Below are 23,425 nucleotides of genomic sequence, written 5' to 3'. Positions count from 1 at the left end.
AAAATGACGTGTAACCATGTGTCAAGAAAGCATAAATTAATCTTTTGATCGCATTAGATGTAATAAGGGTGAATTTTAAATCTCTCTACTGTATTTCTTACATCTGATTTACTGTCTGTTAAAGGGATTCACCCAAAAATGAAAATTCTGTCATCATTTACTCACCCTCATGTTGTTCTAAACCTGTATTTTATTTTAATAAACACAAAAGAAGATATTTTGATAAATGATGGTAAGCACACAATTAATGGTATATCCATTGAATTCCATCATGTTGTTTTTATTCCTACTATGGAAGTCAATGGTTACAGCTGTGTGCATAGGCTACCATCATTTATCAAAGTATCTTCTTTTGTGTTCATCAGAAAAAAAGAAATACGTACAGGTTTAGAAAAACATACGGATGTAAAAATGATGACAGGATTTTCATTTTGTGAACTATCAATGAAGCAAAAGATCAGGAAATCTAAACTCCACGATAAACCTTAAACTTACTTCAAATAGCAGAGCTCAACACAAAGGATGTTTGGATTAATCTTTATTTACGAAGATACAGAAGATGCAAAAGTTTTCTTTTTTCTTTTGATATTTAATTAACTTTAATGACAGAGAGACTTCAACATGCTAAGCGTTATGCAATAAAATATTTATTTGTTTAAGACGTACAGTAACCAAATGTTTAGTATGAAAATCACCAAGACAGCTATTTTAACATATGAGCATTTGTCCGTTTAAGCCAAAAAGACGCGAACAGTCGTTTAAGCTCTGGCTGTGCACGAGCACGGCTATGCGCGTCGCACTTTCAAGTTCAATGTGGCAATCCAGTCGAATTAGCAATCATACAGTAGCCTATAAAGATCACGTCAAGAATGAAAACACGGTGCTGGGTTTTGTTGTAAAAAGAATTGGCAATCTTAGACTTTCAGTCCACAAGAAAATTACCACACTTGCAGCGTATACGGTGAAATCATGTAGTATTAGCAATGTACGACTTCACTTACATCATTTTAAAGAGATTCCAAGCATTATGTAGACATGACATTTATCTTCTGATCATATGAAAAGTATTCGTTAAGTTACAGTAATTTTTCTCACGCGTTTTTGAAAAGGCGTCACTGATGGAGAGATAACAGAACGCGCATTATGTATATTTTCTTAATTTTGTGAAAAGCACAACATTCAGTTTTTATAGGACACACAAAAAATGACACTTTAACGTTTTAAATGATGTATAAATCATATCTGCATGTCCAAAATCAGCAGAGTAATCCAAGTCTCTTTGCGCAGTGATTGAAAAATAAAGAGTTTGCGCCGCGACCGCAGGGAGGGTTAATCATAATGTTTGTTTAAACAATGTGCTGCGCTGCCGCACGTCGAAAATAAACATAGCGATTAAGTGAAAGTAGCGTATTAAATTTGGGGTGGCACACGGGGTGGCCAGTGACATGTCAAGGGTGTCCAGGGTGGCACTGGCTCCGCCACTGGTTACAGCAGCAAAGTCCTTGATTATTACGCCAGAATGAGAGTATAGTTCCTAGTCATATCGGCCTAGAAAATCGCAACTTTTAAATTTCTGTCGATCTTAGTACACGATGTAACTACAGAAGAGTCAAGTTTGTAATAGGAAAAATATCTAAACTCTTTGGTTATTTTTTAGCGCAATGCTAATGGTCTGATCAGATTCAATGGATTATGCTAAGCTATGCTAAAAGTGCTAGCGCCAGACCTGGAGATCAACTGAATGGATTCCAAAACGGTAAAAATCAAATGTTTAACTTTAGGAGAGCTGGAAAATGAGTAGTCTCGTGGTGTTTTTGCTACTTTTTCTGGACAAAGCCCGCCCACGAGCTGTTTGACCGACATGTCAAACAACCAATCACAGTTTGTTTTAGCTAGCGTCACGTTTCGGACTCCCCACAATAACGAGCCGGCTGGCAACAAGTCAGTTCTTGAAATAACCAGCCGCAACCGAATAGCATCTAAATAAACAACATTGCTCACCATAGAACAACGTTGTGCACTTCATCAACAGCCACACCAATGAGACGATCCTGTTAAACGTCTGTATATATCTCTCCACTTTTTAACACATACAAGCAATTCAGGAGAACCAAACTTTTTGACTCCACTAACTGCCTCAAGCAAAACTCTTGGACGTCTTTTAGAGAGTCTATGCTGTAAACTTTGCATATTTTTGAGAATCCAATGTTTAGCTGATCATGATAACTGCTCATTATTATCCACGTGAACACGACTGATTCTCTTCCTCAATGGAAGCTTTGTTTTCCAGGGGACCGAAACTAATCGCCACACTCTCGTCTCCTGGAAATTCGGTTTATTTCAACCAATCAAAGATGACTTTGATATTCTCACAGGGTTTCCAGAAAAGTGTACGAAAAACATCAGACGTTTAGCCAACCGTCTGTGGGCATGACGTCTGAGGCTGAGACTAGAAAATGAGCAACTTTCAAAAAAAGTGTAGAGACCCTTTAACTTGGCACTTGACCCTTAATTTCTTGTTTTTATAACAGAGGCAAAGAAGCCTAAATATGTTGTTTTCTTGTTGATGCTGATATAAGTAGCATGATGTTAATAATTTTCCTGATCATAGGTGCATTTTGTCATTTTAGTCATATTGATGCACACTTAAACCTAAAATACAGCAGTTTTTATGATAGTTTCTGTGAAGAATACATTTTTAACACTCTGGGTGTGGATTATTATCACTTAATTTGCTGTAACACCACAGGTTTTGCTCTGTATCATTTCTTTTAGATCTGCTAACATCGAATCAAAAATGTCTTTTATTCAGTGTTTTTGCAGCGTTGATTATTACAACCAAGGACGGGCATGACTGTTGAGCGCATGAATGTAAGGTTGAATCAGTCAGTCCACTTAATTAAAAAAGCAGCATAGGGGCAGTTTCACAGAAAGGGCTCAAGTCTAGTCCCAGACTAAAATGCTTGTTTGAGCTGTCTTAACTGAAAACAGCTTGCACAGACATATTTTGAAATATATCAGAAAACATTGTTTTGTCTCAAGATGCACACCATCAGTGTTTTTGTAAGGTATGTTTGTACAAGCTATTTAAATGTCCAAATATAACCAAGGCCTATAGTCCTGGATTAATCTAAACCCATTACGAGAAACCGCCCCCTAGGGGTGGTTTCCGGGATATGGATTAGCTTAAGAGAGGACTAGACCTAAGTTTAATTAGGAAATATAATTAGTTTTAACAAACATGCCTTACTTAAAACATTGTGTGCATTTGGAGGCAAAACAAAAGACACCAGTGTATTTTAAGAAATGTCTGTGCAAGTTGTTTTCAGTTTTGACAGCTCTTACATTTTTTTTAGTCTAGTCTAATCCCTGTCCAGGAAACCGCGGCATAATGTTTTAAATGTTAAATGCATTTCAAATGTAGCTGCCAATATGTCCATATTTTGACTTTATCGATGTCTGTGCATATATGCATATATATTTGTGCCCTCTTTAAAAAAGTGTGTGCATGATGCCCCAATCTAACTTGAAATTCAAACAGACAAACGCATCTCATTTAGCAACAAGAGAAAGAGAAAGAACCACAAAAAAACACCATAGCAACTGCCTAAACAACACACAGCAACTCATAAAAGGCAGTCGTTGGAAACCACAGCAGTCCAGATAACCATGGCCATTTCTAAATCGGAAGGCTGCCGTCACATTATAAGCTGCATACGTCATGAAGTCTTTTGTCAAAACATAATTAAAGTTAACTAAACCAGGCTTGATGATATATGCATCTTGCAGGAGTATGCAGGAGGCTGCAGCCTTCAGATTAAGAAACAGCTTATTTGATGTCACTGTGGAGGACATTTTTACACAAAAAAGTTTCAGTCACATCTTATCAGCAGAATATCACAAAGTAACTGTTGTGAGGAGAAATTGAGAGATGAATAAGCTGCTGGAGTTCATCATAATCATCATCATCCTCTATAAATGTACAATAATCTAGTTGAAGACTTTGTGTTGTTTATACTCAGGACAGGTTGTGTTAAACTCATAATGCTTCTTATTTACTCTCATCTGTGTTACAACTTCCAGATTCTCTCTGTTTGTTAAACTTTATTAAACTCACACAGACTACAAAACCAAACAGCAGCTATAAGAGATCATGAACAGCGCTTTACTTTCATCTACAGCTGATACAGAGAAATAAATGAATGAGGAAAAGCAAACTTCTTAAAGGGAAATAGATGTGTTGACCAGCAACAGTTTCATCAGATTAATGAAGGACTCAGTGAAAACATAATGCACAGAGGAACCACAGCGACCCCTCGTGTGTGGAAGTCAAATAACATCTTCACTACACAATCATTTATCTTACAACAAAAAACCACAGTGTTAAATCTGATTTAATGGATTTATTATGAAAAAAAAACAACACGAATGAAAATAGTTTTTTAAATAAAAGATATTTAGAGATACAAGTAAAAGGTAAAGAAATAAATTGTTCCATCTATAAAATAATTTTTTAGGTCAAGCAAACATTAAATATGTCACATTATAAAATTTTTCTTTAAAACAATTACTAAAGCACCTTTAGTAAACCTATGATACAAAATGCTAAAAACTGGCTCCTGTATCGCATTCACACTCATATCAATAATAAAGGGATTAACTCCAGAATTCATTTGTGATTGACACTCATTGTTATTGACTGCAGTTATTCAGTTTGTGAATGTGTTATTGAGAGGTCACTGACTAATGCTTCACTGCACTCACAACACATTCACATCAGACTCATCTTCTTTTACTGCAATTCTGCAACTGATCTTCAACAGATGAGTGAGAAACTGTTAAATACAGACAAAAACTATTATTGCCATTTAAGGGACACTCCACTTTTTTTAATATGCTCATTTGATTTGTACCATTTTGGAATCCATTCAGCTGATCTCCAGGTCTGGCACTACCACTTTTAGCATAGGTTAGCATCCATAGAATCAGATTAGTCCATTAGCATCACGCCAAAAAAATAAAAGAGTTTTCAATATTTGTCCTATTTACTTGACTCTCCTGTAGTTACATCTAATCTAAAACTAACATAGATTCTGTGAGCTGTAGTTTTTTTACAAGCACAAACAGCTAAATAACACACTATATTGAAAAAGAAAACGTGTATTATTCAACCCTAACATATACTTATTTTTTGTGATTGGATAAAAGGTGTCGGACATTGATCAAGTGTCATGATCAGCCTGCTGCTGTTGCTGCTTGTGGCTCCTCAACAACTGACAGGTGGATGACATCAAAGTACCGCAAGAGTATTTTGATAGCAGTCTGCTCTGTATGATTTCTTGAATCGCTCTCGTGGGATTTTGATGTTATCTGCCGCTCGGTTCTTGTGACCCCACATGAAGTCAAACAAGCCTGTGGTTGTCACTGGTTAGATCAGGGATGGGCAACTTCGGTCCTGGAGGGCTGTTGACCTGCAGAGTTTTTCTCCAACTTGCCTCAGCACACCTGTCTAAAAGTTTCTAGTATGCCTAATTGGCTGCTTCAGGTGTGTTTAATTATGGTTAGAGCTAAACTCTGCAGGACACCAGCCCTCCAGGACTGAAGTTGCCCATACCTGGGTTAGATCAATGTAGCAGGCAAAAAACGGGAGGCGAGACGTACCATACGAGACATCCCAGTGTCGTGAGCAATTCTGTCCCCCCTGGCAATTCGGTCTCCCCTAGGACCCCCGTGTGATTTCATTGGCTGAAAAACTCTTCATGGGTAGTTTTCTTAGCGCCTTACAAAATCGCGTTATGTTTATGTAGTTAGAACGTTGTAAAAATTACAATTGATGTCTTTTAAAAAAATGGTATGCTTCTATTTTGTACAACATAATTAGCTTGCTAGTCCGTTAATGCAGACGAGATATCGCAATGACAAATTTTTAAACAGGCATTAGTGCTAGGTACCAATCGGGGTCCTAGGGGAGACCGAATTGCCAGGCGGGACCAAATTGCTCACCGGCTAATACGAGGGAGAGTTGGCAACCCTACACCAGAATGAGAGTATAGTTCCATATCTGCCTAGAAAATTTCAACTTTAATTTTCCGTAGTTCTTAGTACACAATGTAACTACAGAGGAGTTGAGTTTTAAATAGGAAATATATCAAAACTCTTTGGTTATTTTTTAGGCGTGATGCTAATAGTCTAATCAGATTAAATGGATTATGCTAAGCTATGCTAAAAGTGCTAGCGCCAGACCGGAGATCAGCTGAATGGGTTCCAGAACAGTAAGAATAAAATGTTTAACTCTAGGGGAGCTGGAAAATGTGCATATTTTTTTTAAAGTGTCATTTTAACTGGACCTTAGATGTTGTTGTTTTTTGTAATTGTGAATATAACAACCTAATAAATCAGACATTTGTTTTACCTCTCAGTCTACAGCATTTAAAAACCAGCACGGCTGTCGCTAACAGATATGGACAAACTGCCAGGAGAAAAGCAAGCATCTTGAGACCATACCACTTCACCTGAGAAGGTACTGAAACTAAAACTGAAACACATGTTATCATGCAGTATATCTGAAGAACAGCAAACAAAATCACTTGAGATCATTTCTAGACTCTCACCTCTGGCTCTGACTGATATCCAGCTCTTCGGAGATTCCCCTTTCTCTTGGTATTTACAGTAGTAGAAACCCTCATGTGACTTTGAGACTGTAGGGATGATCATCATGTCTCCTGTAGTCTGACTCTGCACCACTGATCCATCTTTATAAAATTCAGCTCTTAGGTTAGAGGGTTTTTTATTTCGATATAAACAGCGTAGAGTCAGAGTATCTCCTTCAGTCACAGGATGAACAGGACTGTCCAGAATCACAGCAACATCTACAGAAAAGAGCAATGTCTTTTTTAGTTGTAATGATTAGTGTAAAACCGATGTACACTCAAAGGCTAACTGCTATCCCTTCACTGAGGTGCGGGCCAAATAAACTCCAGCATCTTGACACAAGATGGCACCGCATCGCTTCTACTGCTTAAGTAGCGTGCACACCAAAGCGTTTACACCGGTGTGTGTTTTCAATTGCTTTCAGTCAAAGGATGGCACTTTTCAAAAAGCCAGAAGCTGGCTGGTTTTGTCCACACCGAAAAAAAGCTGTCAAGTGCCTAAATTCGCCGTCCGCCTGACACCTTCAGACACGTTTAAATGCTTTGTTGTGCACGCCCCCTTAGTGTTCGAATTTACTCACTCGTTTTCATGCACTCATCCACTGGAGTGTATTAGCAAACTAACGTAGGGAGTGAGGGTATAGGGGACTATTTCAGACATGGCTAATGTAAAAAAGTCTTAACAAAAAGCATAGCAACAACCCGGCAGAACACCATAAACTGTAAAAAATATGGATGTAGTGTTCGTGACGTCACCCATAGGTTCGTGAAGAGCATTTCATATCCCAAAGTAGGTGGAGCCTGCCGTCTTGGCAGCGCATCACTCACAGATAGCCAAAAATCTTGGTGGTGCTCAACAGTAGTGAAAGCAGTGGCAGTTCACGTTTTTTTTAACTCAAATAACTCAAGTGGCCACACACGAATTATGCAAAACCTAATGCTTTATAATACTTAAAAAAAAAAAACTCACCACCACTCACAGTTGTCATAAAGGGCAAAATTAGCTATATAGACCAAAAAACTTTTTGTACCAGGCTGTAAACATTTATTTCTGCTGTAAAGATGGGCAATTTAACATGGGGGGGTCTATGGGGATTGACTTCCTTTTGGAGCCAGTCTCTAGTGGCCAGTCGATGAATTGCAGTTTAAGACTTTCCGTGTTGGCTTCATGGCAGAGACCGGAAGGTTGCCCCTTGCACAACACACAGTCAGCAATTGGCATGTGAGCTAGATGTGTACATATTGCTCAACTGGTTTGTACTATCTGAGTTTAAGTCCCTTTCTGTGGCCCTTTCCGGACTGTCGTTTCAATCTAATTCTTTCACCCCAAATGATTTCCAGTCATCTCTTTACTGTCCTGTATTATAAGTAATCTATAAATAATCTCTATATTGTAATATACTGTGTGCTCCTGTAGAGCATTGCATTAGCAGCGCAAATGTCATGAATTATATATATACATCGATCAGATATAACATTATGACCACTCATCTGCTGGATCAGACCATAAGGGCCAGCCTTCGCTCCCCACATGCATTAATGAGCCAATAGCAGTAATGATGCTAAATTATTACTGATTTAAACTAAATGTTTCACTTTATGGTCTTTATGCTTTGATTCTAAAGATTTTTGTCTTTGAAATTAGCCAATACAAAAACTTACCATCTATTGAGATATTAACAAATTGAAGCATCTCTCCAGATTTAGACTCACACCAGTACACTCCAGTTTCAGCTGGGTAGAGATTACTGATTTGACATGCACATGTACATTCTGTCTCTGGGGTAATTCTGCCTGATGAGATACAAGGTCCCAATGTGAATCTTGTGTATCTTCTCACTGTCCATTCAGTAGAGTTACTGTGATCCTCACAGCGAAAAAGGACAGTTTCAGATGAGAATTGTTGAGATCTGTTGGGTTTGACTTTCAGAGTGACTGAAGGGAAAACACATGAGAAGAAAATTACAACTCAAATCTGTATGTCAAAATTATTGTTGTTAAAGTTTAAAAATACTTTTCAAATAACTTTACAAAACATATATGAAATATCTTTATGAAAATGTAATTGAAATAGTATCGATCTAGAAATGCACTGCGACTAAAGGCACATGTCGACCATGTTCTGTTTCAAATCTGAAGATACTAATTCTTAAAATCGGTTTCAATGTCCCCTGCACACATTCACTCCTCTTTAGCCTGGTTATGGCCCTCTAAATATTATTCTTTTGTCTTTATTAAAATGACTGACTATTTTAATTTCACAGTGTTTTAATTCCTCTTATCTTTGGTCAAACGTCTCATTTTTCCTTCTTGTGTCAATGCCTTTCTTACAAAAAGAAACATATCAATGAGCTTAACTAGTCGAAATTATTCCTTAAACATCTCATATAAGAGCTACAGCAGGTGCATACAGCTAGCATGTTAGCTTAGCACACCATCAAAACACGAAAAACTATGAGATTAAAACCATGTTTTCGCTCCAAGTTCACTTTATACATAAGTTGGGTGTTTTAAACAGTCATATGTGATCTGATGTGGCTTTGGATCATAAAATGAGACAAAAACACTCTTTTATGATATTTTGCACAGTGCTATGTCAATTAGCATTTCACAGCATTGTTATGAAAATGCCCACCATCCCATACAGCAAAAAAAGACATTTATATGGCCAAAAATATGTTTTAAATATATGCTAAATACATTTTGTAGAAAATAAGGCTTAATTAAATATATTTTTGAGTTTAAAAATATATTTAGTTTTAATCTTTATATTAACATATATTTCATATAGTATTTTAGGAGGAACAAAAACGTTTCAAAATGTTACAACCCATACGGCAAAAATATATTTTTTCCTGGCCAAAATATAAAGGTTTGTTTAAAATGTATAAAGTATCAAATGCATAAGTATAAAAAAGTTTAAAATATAAAATAATAACTACATTTTTGCAGTTGAAAATATATTTAATTTTAACTTGTTGTTACAGGTTTGTAACATACATAATTTTTTTCCAATGCGACAGGAATATAAATGCTTTAAAATATTTATTTTAAAATATATTTAAAAATATACAAAAAATATATTGGTGAAAAATACATCTTTGTAAACATATTTCAAAATATATTTCAGCACATATATTTTTGGCCATTTTTTGTATTTTAAAATATATAATAACTTTTTTTGCTGTATTGGATGACTGTAAGAACACAGAAAAACCATCTCAATAATGTTTATTGTTATCATGTTTCATCAGTCAAAACATCTTAATTTCCTGATATCTATGTCCTTACAAGGCATGACCTAAAATTGACTAGCTATTCTACCTAACTTTCTCTGCGTGACGTCGCCCCGGCTTCACCTATGAATAAAATAATGACTGTTAGCCCTCAGTGGCTCATAGCACCACGTTTGGACTAAAAAATGAATAAATATTACTCCTATCTGTAGAAAGTCAAAGTATAACAACCAATCAATATTTCTCCAAATATGCACGCCTTGAAGCCTAATTTGTTCTTAATGGCTGCGATTCAGGTTCATATTTCATTTCACGTATGGACTTGTGATACAATCTACCAAAATGCATCTTAATTTCAGGGGCCAGACATTCACTCTGAATGGTGATCAATCTTCTGCTACACATCAGATTATTTATTTGATTTTATAATTTTTTTCAGCTGGTTTGTATCAGTAACCTCACAATGTGAATATGTAATGAAATAAATGAATCAGATTGAATCACCTTCAGTTTGTCCAGAGTGGATGTTTGAAATCAACACTGTAAACAAAGAAAAAAATATTACAGTTTAAACATGAAGCTGATGATAAACCATCTGTATGTACAATACATTTTTGGGCACAATCCCAAACAAAAAGTGCTAAAATACTACAATACTGTATATTTCTATAATAACAAACATTTAATATAATTCAAATAGGTATTGTAAATACGGCAAGAAATCTATTTTGTTACAATAGGTTAAAATATGTTTGAATAAGATGCTCTGTGCAGTCAGATGGTGTAGTTATGATCTTTAAAAGCAGTGGTTAACAGAGCCAGATAACCATAAACTAATACTGATAACGTTCACTGATATAATATTGAGATGCTTGATATATTCTAGAACCAGGTTTCAACAGATTTTAAAAAGCAGCTCTTGAAACTCTTTCCTTCCTCTTTTATTATTTGTAATTTTTTAACATCATTTCCTCATTGTGCTGAATCAGCTTCTTACAGGATATTTTATTTGTTTTAGTGGACATTCACTGATTTCTTTCACTTACATTTGCAGATGTGCATACAGACATTATGTTGGGACATTAATTTCAGTTAATTTACCTGACTGAAAACCGCTGCTTGTTAACCGAACATTAACCGTTTAATATTAAATTGTCATTGAGTAAATGGTAAACGGACTGCGTTTATATAGCGCTTTAAACTGAACTAGTCAAGACTCGCAGTACTTGAATGAGCAGTTTGTTATCAGATTAGTGGTAGTTATCTGGGAATTGCAGACCTCAGAATGTCTCAATTGACCAATCAGAAACAAGTATTTCAGAGTATGATGTAATAAATACAGTTATCTAAAGGTTAAATGTAAAAAAAAAAGTTTGACTTGCAACATGAATGTTACTCATTGTTAACACATTGTGTGATCATGTTTCATCAAGTTTAAAATAAATCTGATATGAATTCTTCAAAAAACACTTTCTATAAAGACTCGATCAGAAATTTCATCTGTTTTCAGTGGTGTAGTTACTCATGAACATTACATAAAATCTCATGTTGCTGTTTGGACTGTTTACAGATTTTATGGTGGGATTCCGTTCCCCACAATGTAGGTAAGACTTTTACTTCAAATCAAAACTGAACAAACATACCTTGATGTCCCTCATTTAACTACAACACAACATATTCATTTCTGTTTCACATACACAACACTATCTAGACACTTACTGCATCTTCTCACACAAACATCATTCATTCATATATCATGAGATAAAGATTTAAACTCTGAGAGGAGCATAAAAAGATTTAGTAAAAATACAGGAGCAGTAAACCTCTTGATCATGTAGACAATATCACAGTAATTGATGTGTAGTCAAATCCATAGAGAGAAGATAATACTCACAGAGAACAAGAGGAAGAGAAAGCAACTCCATACTGATCTACTGATGACTGACACTTAAACACTCCACACTTACTCCATAACACAACATACATCCTCTGTGTCACAATTTACATACATGTCCTAAACAGAATTTGTGTCCTAAATCGTATTGTTGCAATGGTTATGGTCTGCCCATCTGCAAACCGTCTGTGTATGATGAAAGTGCAGACCTATGAACACTATTACACAAGAGAAGTTTAGGGATGCTACACTGAATTAATAAATTAAATAAGTTATGGTCGCTTAATTAAATAAAATGTTATGTATATTTGATACTTTTCATAACATTAGAAATAATTAAGAAAAAGTATTTTGTATTTTGATGTGTGTGATTGTTAATGATATGAGTGTTTAGACAATAAGTCATGCTAGTACATGTTAAAATGTGCAAATACTTGCATACTCTTTTGTAACACACTCAAATGCATATATTTTCATATAATAAAAAGAGTGCATACTTTCATAAATGTATGAGAATTTAAATGTAGCAAGAAAATTCTAGATTAAATCTGAGAATGCACATAATAATAATAAATTACATCATACATTTATGGAATAAATTAGAAGTTGATGAACAACTGATGTCTTTCACACAAAACTAAAACAGAACAGAAACAAAACCAGACTGAACCCTTATCTCCCTCCATCAGACCGCTAACACTGGTGTTAATTAATATATACCTGTAAATAATATATTGTAATTTATGAAGTGGTGCTTAAGAAGACAACTACTATTGCTTGCAAGTTTTGAAAATTAAACAAACCCATAACAGTATTAAGGTTCAGCTTAGAACTCATCATGCATCATTTTGTGCATTTACATGCACAGTCGATTATGCTTAATAAACTAAAAACATGTGGGGTCAGGTAAACGCGTAAAACGGATTTCTTTTATCAGGGAAAGCCCATAAGTGGCTAAAGCAAAAAAGATCAGCACAGGTAGTTTTTTGCTCATTACTCCAATTTCGCAATGCACGTAAACACCTTAACCGTTTTTCTTGCAGTTTTGTTCGTGTGCATATGTCGCCGCGTCAGCAAAGTAATTCATAAAAGTCTGAGCTTGACTCAAAAAATTGGCAGAGAAACTGCGAAAATAAAACTCATACATTTACAGGTTCTGCAGACATGAGAAGAAACACAACAGTATAGCTTAAGACAGATTTCCCGTCAGCTTTTTAAATGACTAACGTCTGGTTTCAAGGCTTAGCTAAAGCCAGGACTTAAATTAAGATGTTTAAGCATCTTTTATAAACATGAACATAAAATATGTTACTGGTGTATATCTTGACACAAATCAATTTTAAGATCTGTCAGTGCAAGTTATTTTCTGGTGGGACAGCTCAAACATGCATTTTAGTATAGGACTAGCCTTAAGCCTTGTCAAACCGGGGGTATGTGTACTATAGGCTGTGATGTCACTGCCTGCTGAAATCATGCTTGTTGAGGATTGATGTTATGTTTCAAAGCACACCACAAAACCAAGCAGCAGATGTAATAGGTCATGAACAGCGCTTTACCTTCTATAAATGAACGAGGAAAAGCAAACTTCTTACCTTCTTAAAGAGAAATAAATGTGTTGACTAGCAACAGTTTCATCAGATTAATAAAGGACTCAAAAAGAACACAATGGAACCACAGCGACCCCTCGTGTGTGGAAGTCTAATAACAGCTTCACTACACAATCATTTATTTACATACAACAACAACAACAAAGAAAACATCATCTCACACTCATGAAGTCATATCTGATCTAATGGATTTATTATATGAAGAGTTTGGTTCCAAAACGCAATGGATCCATTTTGACAAATTTCGGTAAAAACGTGTTTTCTGTGCCAGGAGGGTGACAAGATGAAAACCACTGTTTTCTGTTACAAACTTTCACATAGCATCTTTAGGTTATAAAAACATAAAAAATTGAAATCGATAACTTGATTTTCAAAGATTTATTATAAAAACGAATAATTTTTTTTCCACAAAATGCAATAAATCCATGACAGCTATTTTTTCTAAATGCTATAAATCTATTTAATTAATGTATAAATGTGCATTCATCTTTGCCATGATATATTCATTTAGTTGACTAGTGGTATACACTGATTAAAAAAATAAATATTAATGGCATTAATCAAAACACTTACTTTGGCATATTAAGAACACTGTCATTGCTGCGGTTATACTTGACGTCGTCGCTTAACGTTTTTCACAGCGATCAGCTGTAAAATGTTTTGGTACTGCTCGATTTTCGTTGACTTTGAGTAAAATAATGTAAAGATTTTCATAAGATGCCCTGGGGTCAATGTGTTAGAATCACATAAACTTCACAGATGCTGTCGGGAGAACAAGCACCCGTCTCCCGAGTGCCTCTCGCGAAAATTATTAGATGTTGATTGCTTACATTTCTTTCCCGTCACAGAAAACCATCACAGGTTTATCAATGCAATTTAAGTATTATTTTGTTTTTGTTTGTTGTTGATCACGAAGTACAAAGTAGATGAGGAAAACTAGGACTCTGTGTACTCGACGCGCTGCAATTGTTTGTTTACATTGCGTGGAATGGTGCGCTGTAATTTGTGGAGCGGATTTATTGCATTCTGTAGAAAAGGAGGAGTGGTGTTTATCGCGTTCTGGGAAAAAAGGGAGAAAAGATGACAGAATAACACGGCGGATATTGGATTTTGCGTAAAATTAAGAATTTACTTTTAAATACTGACCTGATATAATACTGATTTTGGCAGTAACTACTTTTTTTTTCAAAAATGGCGTTTATCGTGTTTTGGAACCAAACTCTTCATATACTTAAAGAGAAAAAAATACACTAACAACATCGACAGTTTTATTTGAAAATTGTTCCAGAAATTAATTTGAAATAAACCCTAAATACTCTCAGAAATATGTCACATTAAAGAAATTATTAAAACAATTAAAAAGGCACTTCAAACAAATGTATAACTCTACAAAAACTGTAGGGCTTCATTCACTGTGAATTTGGGATTGACTTCTGTATCACATTCACAGACATACTTTATGTGACCCTTGACCAAACCAGTCATAAAGAATGTGAGATTTGCACATCATAATACATGAATAAATAAGCTTTCCATTTATATATTTGCTATGACAGGACAATAAATATTTGGCCAAGATACAACTATTTTATATTTTGGGGCACAAAATCTAAATATTAAAGTTGTCCAAATAATGTCCACATACTTTTAACTATAACTATTAACTAATTAACTATTATTATATTTACAGTAGGAAAATGATCTTACTTAATATCTTAATGATTTTTGGCATAAAAAATTCACCCACAAGTGCAACTTATGGTCCAGGGTAACATATGAAAAATAAAGGGATTTACTCTAAAATTCATATTTGGTAATTGTTATTGACTGCATTTATTGTGACTGATGCTTCACTGCACTCACTACACATTCATATCAGTTTGATGCTTCATCTTCTCTTACTGCATACTGCAACTGATCTTTAACAGATGAGTGAGAAACTGTTAAATACACACAAAAACAATTATTGACATTAACTGGACCTTAGATTTAGAAGCATAATAATAAATGTAATTAAATCAGACAGATGTTTCACCTTTCGATCTACAGCATTTGAAAACCAGCACGACTGTTGCTATCAGATATGGACAAACTGCCAGTGGAAAAGTGATCGTGGTGAAGCTACTCGTCTTCACCTGAGACCCTCCTGAAACAGAAACACATGTTATCATGCAGTATATCTGAACAACAACAAACAAAATCACTTGAGATCATTTCTACAAACTCTCACTTCTGACTGAGATCCAGCTCTTTGGAGACTCTCCTCTCTCTGGGTGTTTACAGTAGTAGAAACCCTCATGTGACTTTGAGACTGTAGGGATGGTCATCATGTCTCCTGTAGTTAGGGTGACCAGATTTCTCAGAGTGGAATACGGGACAGACAAAGGACCCACAGACCCACAACTCCCAATGAACACAAACAAGTAGTTTACACTTGATAATATTATTAACTATGTAAAAAAATATGTAGACTTACATAAAATTGCAGATTTAGTGCGAGCAGAAGAAAATTTTGGATCATAGAATTTCTTAATTAATTTTGCAGTGCAGTCAGCTGACTGAAAACTGTGCCCATGAATAACAGAATGATATGCAAAAATTCACTGACATTTGGAGTAGCACACTTACTTTTAGCAGCGTCCATGTGTTTTTTTGTGTGCATTTGCTGCGTTATGTCGGCGCGGCCTCCGTGAGCAATGGAAAAGCGAGCCCCGCAAATGTTGCATCTTAATTTGCTTGCATCTGATAGTGACTCTCTTTTGAGAAATTTAAACTATTTTTGAAGATCCTCATTAAATGTACACGCATGCTTCTTTGACATCTTTGCACCCGAGTCAAGCTCCTCCGTGCTCTCTACTACACTTAACTGCAGGTGACGTCGGATTCCGCTCACCAACATCAAGTTGATTTAGGGAATTGTGATTGGATGGTACTTTTGTTCTCTAAAATATACTATAATGCGATTTGCTTCTACTTGTTCTTTTTATTGGGCTATTTTCATATGAGAGGAGACTACAAGTACTCACGCTATCACTCAGCAAAAAAAAAAAAAAATATTATTAATGAAATACGGGACAAAATATGATTTTTTCATGATAAGTCGGGACACTAAAATTAGAGTTGAAATACGGGACTGTCCTGGGAAAAACGGGACGTCTGGTCACCCTACCTGTAGTCTGATTCTGCACCACTGATCCATCTTTATAAAATTCAGCTCTCAGATTAGAGGGTTTTTTATCTCGATATAAACAGCGTAGAGTCAGTGAATCTCCTTCAGTCACAGGATGAACAGGACTGTCCAGAATCACATTACCATCTACACAACAGAAGAAATGAATGATGATTACAAATGATAAAAATAATGATAAAATATTTCAATAGTTAATTTGGTAGAAATTAGTAAATGCAAAAACTCACTGTGTACTGAGATATTAACATGATGAAGTGTCCCAATAGATTTAGACTGACACCAGTACACTCCAGTATCAGATGTGTTGAGAGATCTGATTGTACATGTAGATGTTGCTCCTGTAGATCTCGTGTCTGATGATGAACAAAGTTTCAGTTTGTCTGTGTATCTTCTGACTGTCCATCCAGTAGAGTTACTGTGATCCTCACAGCTCAGAGAGAGAGATTCAGATGAGAAGTGTTGAGATCTGTTGGGTTTGATGATCAGAGAGACTGAAGGAGAAACACCTGAGAAGATAATTACAAATGAAATCTGAAATTATACTGCATAATAAATATAGTGTGAGCATCCCAGACCTCCCATAAGCATTAAGGGCCCCCTTCAAAATAACGAAGTTGCTGATATTCCAGAGCAATCAGGCCATGACCCTTGATGCTCAATTTTACCTGATGACCCACTTTAGCATGATATCACCTGTCTTTAGTATGTACCTGTAAAAATAAGTTCACAGCAATACAAACAAAGTTTACAAAGATATTCTGGTGACTTCAAACAGAATAAGAAAATTTGATGATTTTATAAATGTGTTATTTTGTACAAAGATAAATGTAATGCTTAAATGTAATTTTGTTATAAATATGTAAGTGATAATGTACATCTAGCAGATTGGTATCTCAGAGTAAACACCAACCTAGTGATCAATACAGAGGGGTCTTGTTTCATTCTGCCATGGCTTATTTTTCCATAACAACCGGCTGGATGTACATTACCAAAAAGGCTAATTCACAGTAATCCAACAAATGGCAACAAAATTACATAATGAAAATGACAAGCCTATTTCAGGAACTAATCTAGATAATCTTAATAAATAATGAAACACAGTTTTTTATCAGTATCCTTAAAGGTCACGTTTTCCCTGATCCCATTTGTCAAACTTTAGTTAGTGTGTTGCTGTTAGTGCATAAATAATACCTGCAAAATGTCTTTCAAAGCCTACAGCGAACGGACGGTTTGGACTACAGCCCTCTACTTCCGGATTGAATGACGTCAATATAAGAGTGTTTGACTAAACTTCGCCCACAGGAATACGTCAGTCGCAGCCAGTGTTGGGGGTAACGCATTACAAAGTAATAATATTACTTTTCTGAAGTAACGGATAAAGTAACACATTACTTTATAAATGTACACGTTCATATTTGTGTTACTTTTTTAAAAAGTAATGTGACTTACTTTTCAATTTAATTAATTCAATTTAAAAATAAAATAATATACTGAATTTGACTGAACATATTAACCTACATTACATTAGAAGCACCTGAGCGAGAACAGTTTGAGTCAGAAACGGAGATGGCAGGCCAGAGCTTGACATTAAAAAAAACACCTGCAATGCCTGAAAGAGATCAAGCCTCAGACAAGTAAGAAAAAGTAACGCAAAAGTAACTTAAAAGTAACGTAAGCATTACTTTCCATGAAAAGTAACTAAGTAATGCAATTAGTTACTTTTTTTGGGGAGTAACTTGATATTATAATGCATTACTTTTAAAAGTAACTTTCCCAACACTGGTCGCAGCTACAATTCAAACGGCTCAGGCTTAGCTAAGCTGCTGTCGAATCACAATACACTAAACAAACTACCCAATCAGAACTCGTTACGTATTTCTGAAGGAGGGACTTCATAGAACAAGGAAGACATCAGCTTGTTTTTAGGACAGTGAAAACAGCGGTATACAGATAAGTCAATTGTGTGAAAAATACCGTGTTTTTTTAAACATGAACACATGTTATATTGCGTACTGTAAACACAATCAAAGCTTCAAAAACACAGAAAGAAGGGGACCTTTAAGTAAATATGTTATATAATAAATGAATCAAATTGAATAACCTTTAGTTTGTCCAGAGTGGATGTTTGAAACCAGCACTGTAAACAACAAAGAAAAAAACTCATTACAGTTTAAACGTGAATTTAAAATACATCAGTTAAAAGATCCTGTTTTTTTAGGTGAATAGTATTAGTATCAAACTTTCTTCTTAGTAGTACATAAATTTTGCACTCTTGCACTCAGGACATACATAATCTACAACTTCTGCTTTTGTGTGATACTATATGAAATATCTTTTTCATTTCTGCCACAGATTGTTTTGAGACAAATATTATATGACAAATGATAGGAAGATGATGTCATGACAGCTCCCTCTGATTGGTTGATGGCACTAAAGACCACAATGAGCGCAGTCCCAGACAAGAAATGCTAAAATACTCTAATACTGTATATTGCTATAATGAAATTAGTAATTATAATGCATTTAGTTATTGGACATATTGCAAGAAATCAATGGTTGTCATTGGTGAAAGATGCTATGTAACCATGTCTCTTACAGTAATGCTAACAACATTAATGATGACATATTAGGAAATCTGATATATTCTAGTGAAAAAACAGTGACACAATTACCCAATTGACCAAGAATAAGATTTTTTTTTGCTTAAAAACACATAAAAATGGAAAAAACGCCCTAGAAATATTTCCTACATTACCTCACTTCCTCGTTGTGCTGCATCTGCCTTTTTCAAAGAAAATTTCACAAGTTTTAATGGACACTCACTGTTTTCTGTCACTTACATCTGCAAAGGTGCATTCCAAACACTCAATAATATAACAGGATTAAATCTAATATGTGTTATGGAAGGGATAATGTACATCCAGCTGGTGGCTACTCACCATATGAGTTAATAACTGGACATGAAATATTGATTTGAAATCTTTTATTTCTAGCTCATTTCTAACAAATATAAAATTTATGTAAGATAGTTTTTCTTGGCTGCTTTAGGCCAAGACACAACGTTTAGAAAAGATGCAATTTGGTTTATTAATTTGTAAATATGTTATTAAGTATATTTATACTGTTTTTTGTTTTCAAGTATTTAACTGCACCAAGACTCAATACTCGCAATCTATTAGTTATGCGTATTCATATTTATTTTTTGTAAGTATTAAATCGCACCAAGACTCGCGCCTAGCATTTTCCACGTGTTTTTAAGCGTGACATGTGAACAGCTAAGGGTATACAAGCAGCAGTGTGTATTGCAAATACACTCAGACCAACATATTTCAGCCCAACTGTCCAAAATGCATAAAAATACAAAAATTGTGTTTAGTGGGTACATTTAGTCCATTTAGAAATGTTTACACACCCACACCCACACACACACACACACACACACACACACACACACACACACACACACACACACACACGCACGCACACACACACACACATTCTGGTTTCCATGTTTTGTGGGGACATTCCATAGACGTAATGCATTTTATACTGTACAAACTGTATATTCTATTCCCCTTACCTATCCCATTCCCTAACCCCAACCATCACAGAAACCCTTCTGCTACTTCACATTTTCAAGAAACATCATTTTGTTTGATTTATAAGCTTGTTTCCTCATGGGGACGTCCAAATGTCCCCACAAAGTCACAAAAACACTGGTATTCCTATCTTTGTGGGGACAATTGGTCCCCACAACGTGATAATTACCAGGTACACACACACACACACACACACACACACACACACACACACACACACAGAGCATCAGAAACACAAAACAAATACACTTGTAGTCCCTCATTTACCCAACAGATACATTTCACAAACCCACAACACTATCTACACACTTACTGTCTCATACAAACATCATTCACTTATCATGAAATTTCAACTCTTAGAGAAAAATACAGGAGCAGTAGTGTAAATGATTTGATCCTGTAGACAATGTGAGAGTAATTGATGTGTAGTTAAATCCATAGAGAGAAGATAATACTCACAAAGAACTAGATGAAGAGAAATCAACTCCATACTGATCTACTGATGACTGACACTTAAACATTAAAACACTCTGTGTTAAAACCTCAAGACTTCCTCTATAATAGTTCCCTAACTTTATAGGAGCTTTTTATGGCAAGCTGGAGTACTACTGAGTATAAAGTGTGAATGGGGGCCTCCAAGTTTTTGTGGACAGTGGAGGGACTGATGTAAGAAAAATCCACAGCTCTTAAAAAAATCTACAAATGAAGCATCACACTTACATCAGACCTATACATGCATTTCTACACAAATGTTTGTTTGTGACTTTTTTACAGCATCAAATAAAGTAAAACAACATTCATTGGTCACCAACTGCACATAATAAAGTAGAGGTAGTGACGATGTTTGTAATCTATTAAAAGCTGGTTTCACATATTGGTTAATACCACAGAACGGAAACAAAACTAACCCCCCTCCCTAAACTTTACCTTCATCACACTTCTACCACTGATGTGTGCTGCTCTATATAAACTTGTGAATGACATCATTGATGCTTAAGAGGACAATAACTATGTATATTATTTATATGTAGGTTAAGAAATGTAAATCCATCATCGTATTCAGATCAGAACTCAGCCTGCATTATTATATACTTATATTATAGACGTATAGACTTAAAAGATTAGTCCATTTTCTTTAAAAAAAATCCAGATAATTTACTCACCACCATGTCATCCGAAATGTTGATGTCTTTCTTTTGTTCAGTCGAGAAGAAACTATGTTTTTTGAGGAAAACATTCCAGGATTTTTCTCATTTTAATGGACTTTAATGGACCAAAACGATTGCCATTTTTGGCAAGAAAAATAAAAATTATGCACTTTTAAACCACAACTTCTCTTCTTCCGCAGGCTGTGTGACGAGTCAGCGCGACCTCACGTAATTGCGTAATGATGTGGAAAGGTCATGTGGGTAACACTTTATTTTACGGTGTCTTTGTTGTCACATGTTACATGTAATTATTTTAGTAATTACAGCTAATTATGCATAATTACATGCAACTAATCCTAAACCAAACCCTATTCCTAACCCTAACCCTACAGTAAGTACATGTTGTTGATGATTTTTACTTGGTACTTAAATATATAATTACAATGTAACAGTGTTACGTGCTCCGAGGATTCTGTTTTTTTGTTGTTGTTTTTGCTTCTATTCTTTCTGCTAGTATCTCTTAGGGCGGTGCTGCTGGTTGCCTATCATCGTTATGATGTACACCTGGAGGAGCGTCATTACTTAAAGGTCGGACGTAGACCGGAAACGGAGAGAGAGAAAGATCTTTGTTTGTTTTCGTTTTGGGTCACGCTGGGATGTTGGCGTGCCTTGGTTTTTTTGTTATTTATAGTTTATAGTTGGAGTTTATACTTTGTTTTCTTTTGTAGGGGTTTGCTATTTCTTTGGGTTATGTAGAACTAAAATCATACGTTTTCCATATTGTTTTATTGCCGGCCCGGGAGTAAGGAACAGGAAAGCATGTCACGTGACTTCCATTTATGCAACACCTAGGAAGCATGTTGTTAGTACATCAGGTAAGAAGCGGGTGCTGTTGTGGTATGTTCTGTTTTTATGTCAGTGTAGTTTAGGTAGGGCGTGTTGAGCCCCGTTGATTTTGTGTTTATTTTTTTATTTTATTGTTGTAGCAGTTCAGTGGTTGTGGGATTGTAGTTAGAGTACAGGTTTTGTTTTTGTTTATTTCTTTGATTTAGCCCCGCTCTGATTCCTACTCCCTGGGTCTGGTTTTTGTGTCTCTCTCCTTTATGCACGTTGGTGTAATGAATAAATACATTCATTTACCTATCAATCCTCATGTCCTTTTGCACCAGCAACTTAAACATGCTAATAGGATTAAGTGATCCGGGAGTTAAATAACAGTATTTTATGTTGTGTTCCCTCATGCCCTTAGCCATTTTTCTTTAGGGACTTAATAAACAGTGACACCTTAAAATAAAGTGTAACCGTGCTTTTTCTCTTGCCAAAAATGACAGTTGTTTCACTAGATAAGACCCTTATGCCTCGTTTGAGATCGTTTAGGGTCCTTTGACACTGCAATTTTAAACTGCATTAAAACTGTTAAGCATTGGGGTCCATTAAAATCCTTGAATGTTTTCCTCAAAAAACATAATTTCTTCTCGACTGAACAAAGAAAGACATCAACATTTTGGATGACATGGTGGTGAGTAAATGATCTGGATTTTTTTTTTTTAAGAAAATTGACTACTCCTTTAAGATTACTGCTTACTGAATAATAAAATGAGTGAAAACCTCACAGACTTACTGAACATTGAAAGAAAACCTGAGCTACTGTGTATCTGGAGACCAAAATAACAGAGATACTTCATGGTGCAATCTTTTAACTGTGGAAACTACATAAGCCAAGGCTCAAAATTGTGACCTTTTAATCACATGCTCTTGAAATGAAAAGATAATCAGATATTTTATGTTATTTATGTGTTTTATGTGTAGTCAAATCCTTAAAGAGAAAATAATACTCACAGAGAACTAGAGGAAGAGAAATCAACTCTGGTCTACTGATGAATGACACTTAAACAAACACCCAAAACTTCCTCTTCTTCCATCTAACACCATACTGTATTAGATACAGAACTTTGAGGAACATAATGACAGAGAATGTGACCCCTAAAATGCACCCTTCCTTTCCTTGATACCTAAGGAGAGTTCATACTGATAAGGCAGAGCCACAGCGACTTGTGGTTCAAAATTAAAAACCATTTGGGAAAGGCCCTTTTCTATTCTA

At 35.4% G+C, this 23,425-nt stretch overlaps 2 protein-coding genes across 3 annotated transcripts in view; both read right to left on the bottom strand.

Moving 5' to 3' along the window:
- LOC129436562 (uncharacterized) overlaps positions 1-7,516 on the bottom strand; it is a 64,451-nt gene extending 56,935 nt beyond the window's left edge. Inside the window, exons 1-2 of one of the 2 annotated variants that reach the window (XM_073857598.1) lie at positions 6,612-7,516; positions 6,413-6,529 (exon numbers count right to left, since the gene is read on the bottom strand). In XM_073857598.1, the coding sequence (XP_073713699.1) occupies positions 6,413-6,529; positions 6,612-6,717 (223 nt within the window). In that variant the 5' untranslated portion in view covers positions 6,718-7,516. Of the gene's footprint in view, positions 1-6,412; positions 6,536-6,611 lie in introns of both variants that reach the window. The other variant, XM_073857597.1, reaches the window with a different exon arrangement.
- Positions 7,517-15,085: 7,569 nt separating this feature from the next.
- LOC129425493 (Fc receptor-like protein 5) overlaps positions 15,086-23,425 on the bottom strand; it is a 99,402-nt gene continuing 91,062 nt past the window's right edge. The window contains exons 13-17 of the mRNA XM_073856657.1: positions 16,805-17,083; positions 16,557-16,703; positions 15,618-15,722; positions 15,423-15,533; positions 15,086-15,327 (exon numbers count right to left, since the gene is read on the bottom strand). Coding sequence (XP_073712758.1) covers positions 15,263-15,327; positions 15,423-15,533; positions 15,618-15,722; positions 16,557-16,703; positions 16,805-17,083 — 707 coding nt within the window. The 3' untranslated portion in view covers positions 15,086-15,262. The remainder of the gene's footprint in view (positions 15,328-15,422; positions 15,534-15,617; positions 15,723-16,556; positions 16,704-16,804; positions 17,084-23,425) is intronic.

Source organism: Misgurnus anguillicaudatus, chromosome 19 (assembly GCF_027580225.2).
Source record: "Misgurnus anguillicaudatus chromosome 19, ASM2758022v2, whole genome shotgun sequence".
NCBI lineage: Eukaryota > Metazoa > Chordata > Actinopteri > Cypriniformes > Cobitidae > Misgurnus > Misgurnus anguillicaudatus.
Note: the sequence above shows the minus strand (reverse complement) of the source record. Positions and strands in the feature narration are given on the sequence as shown.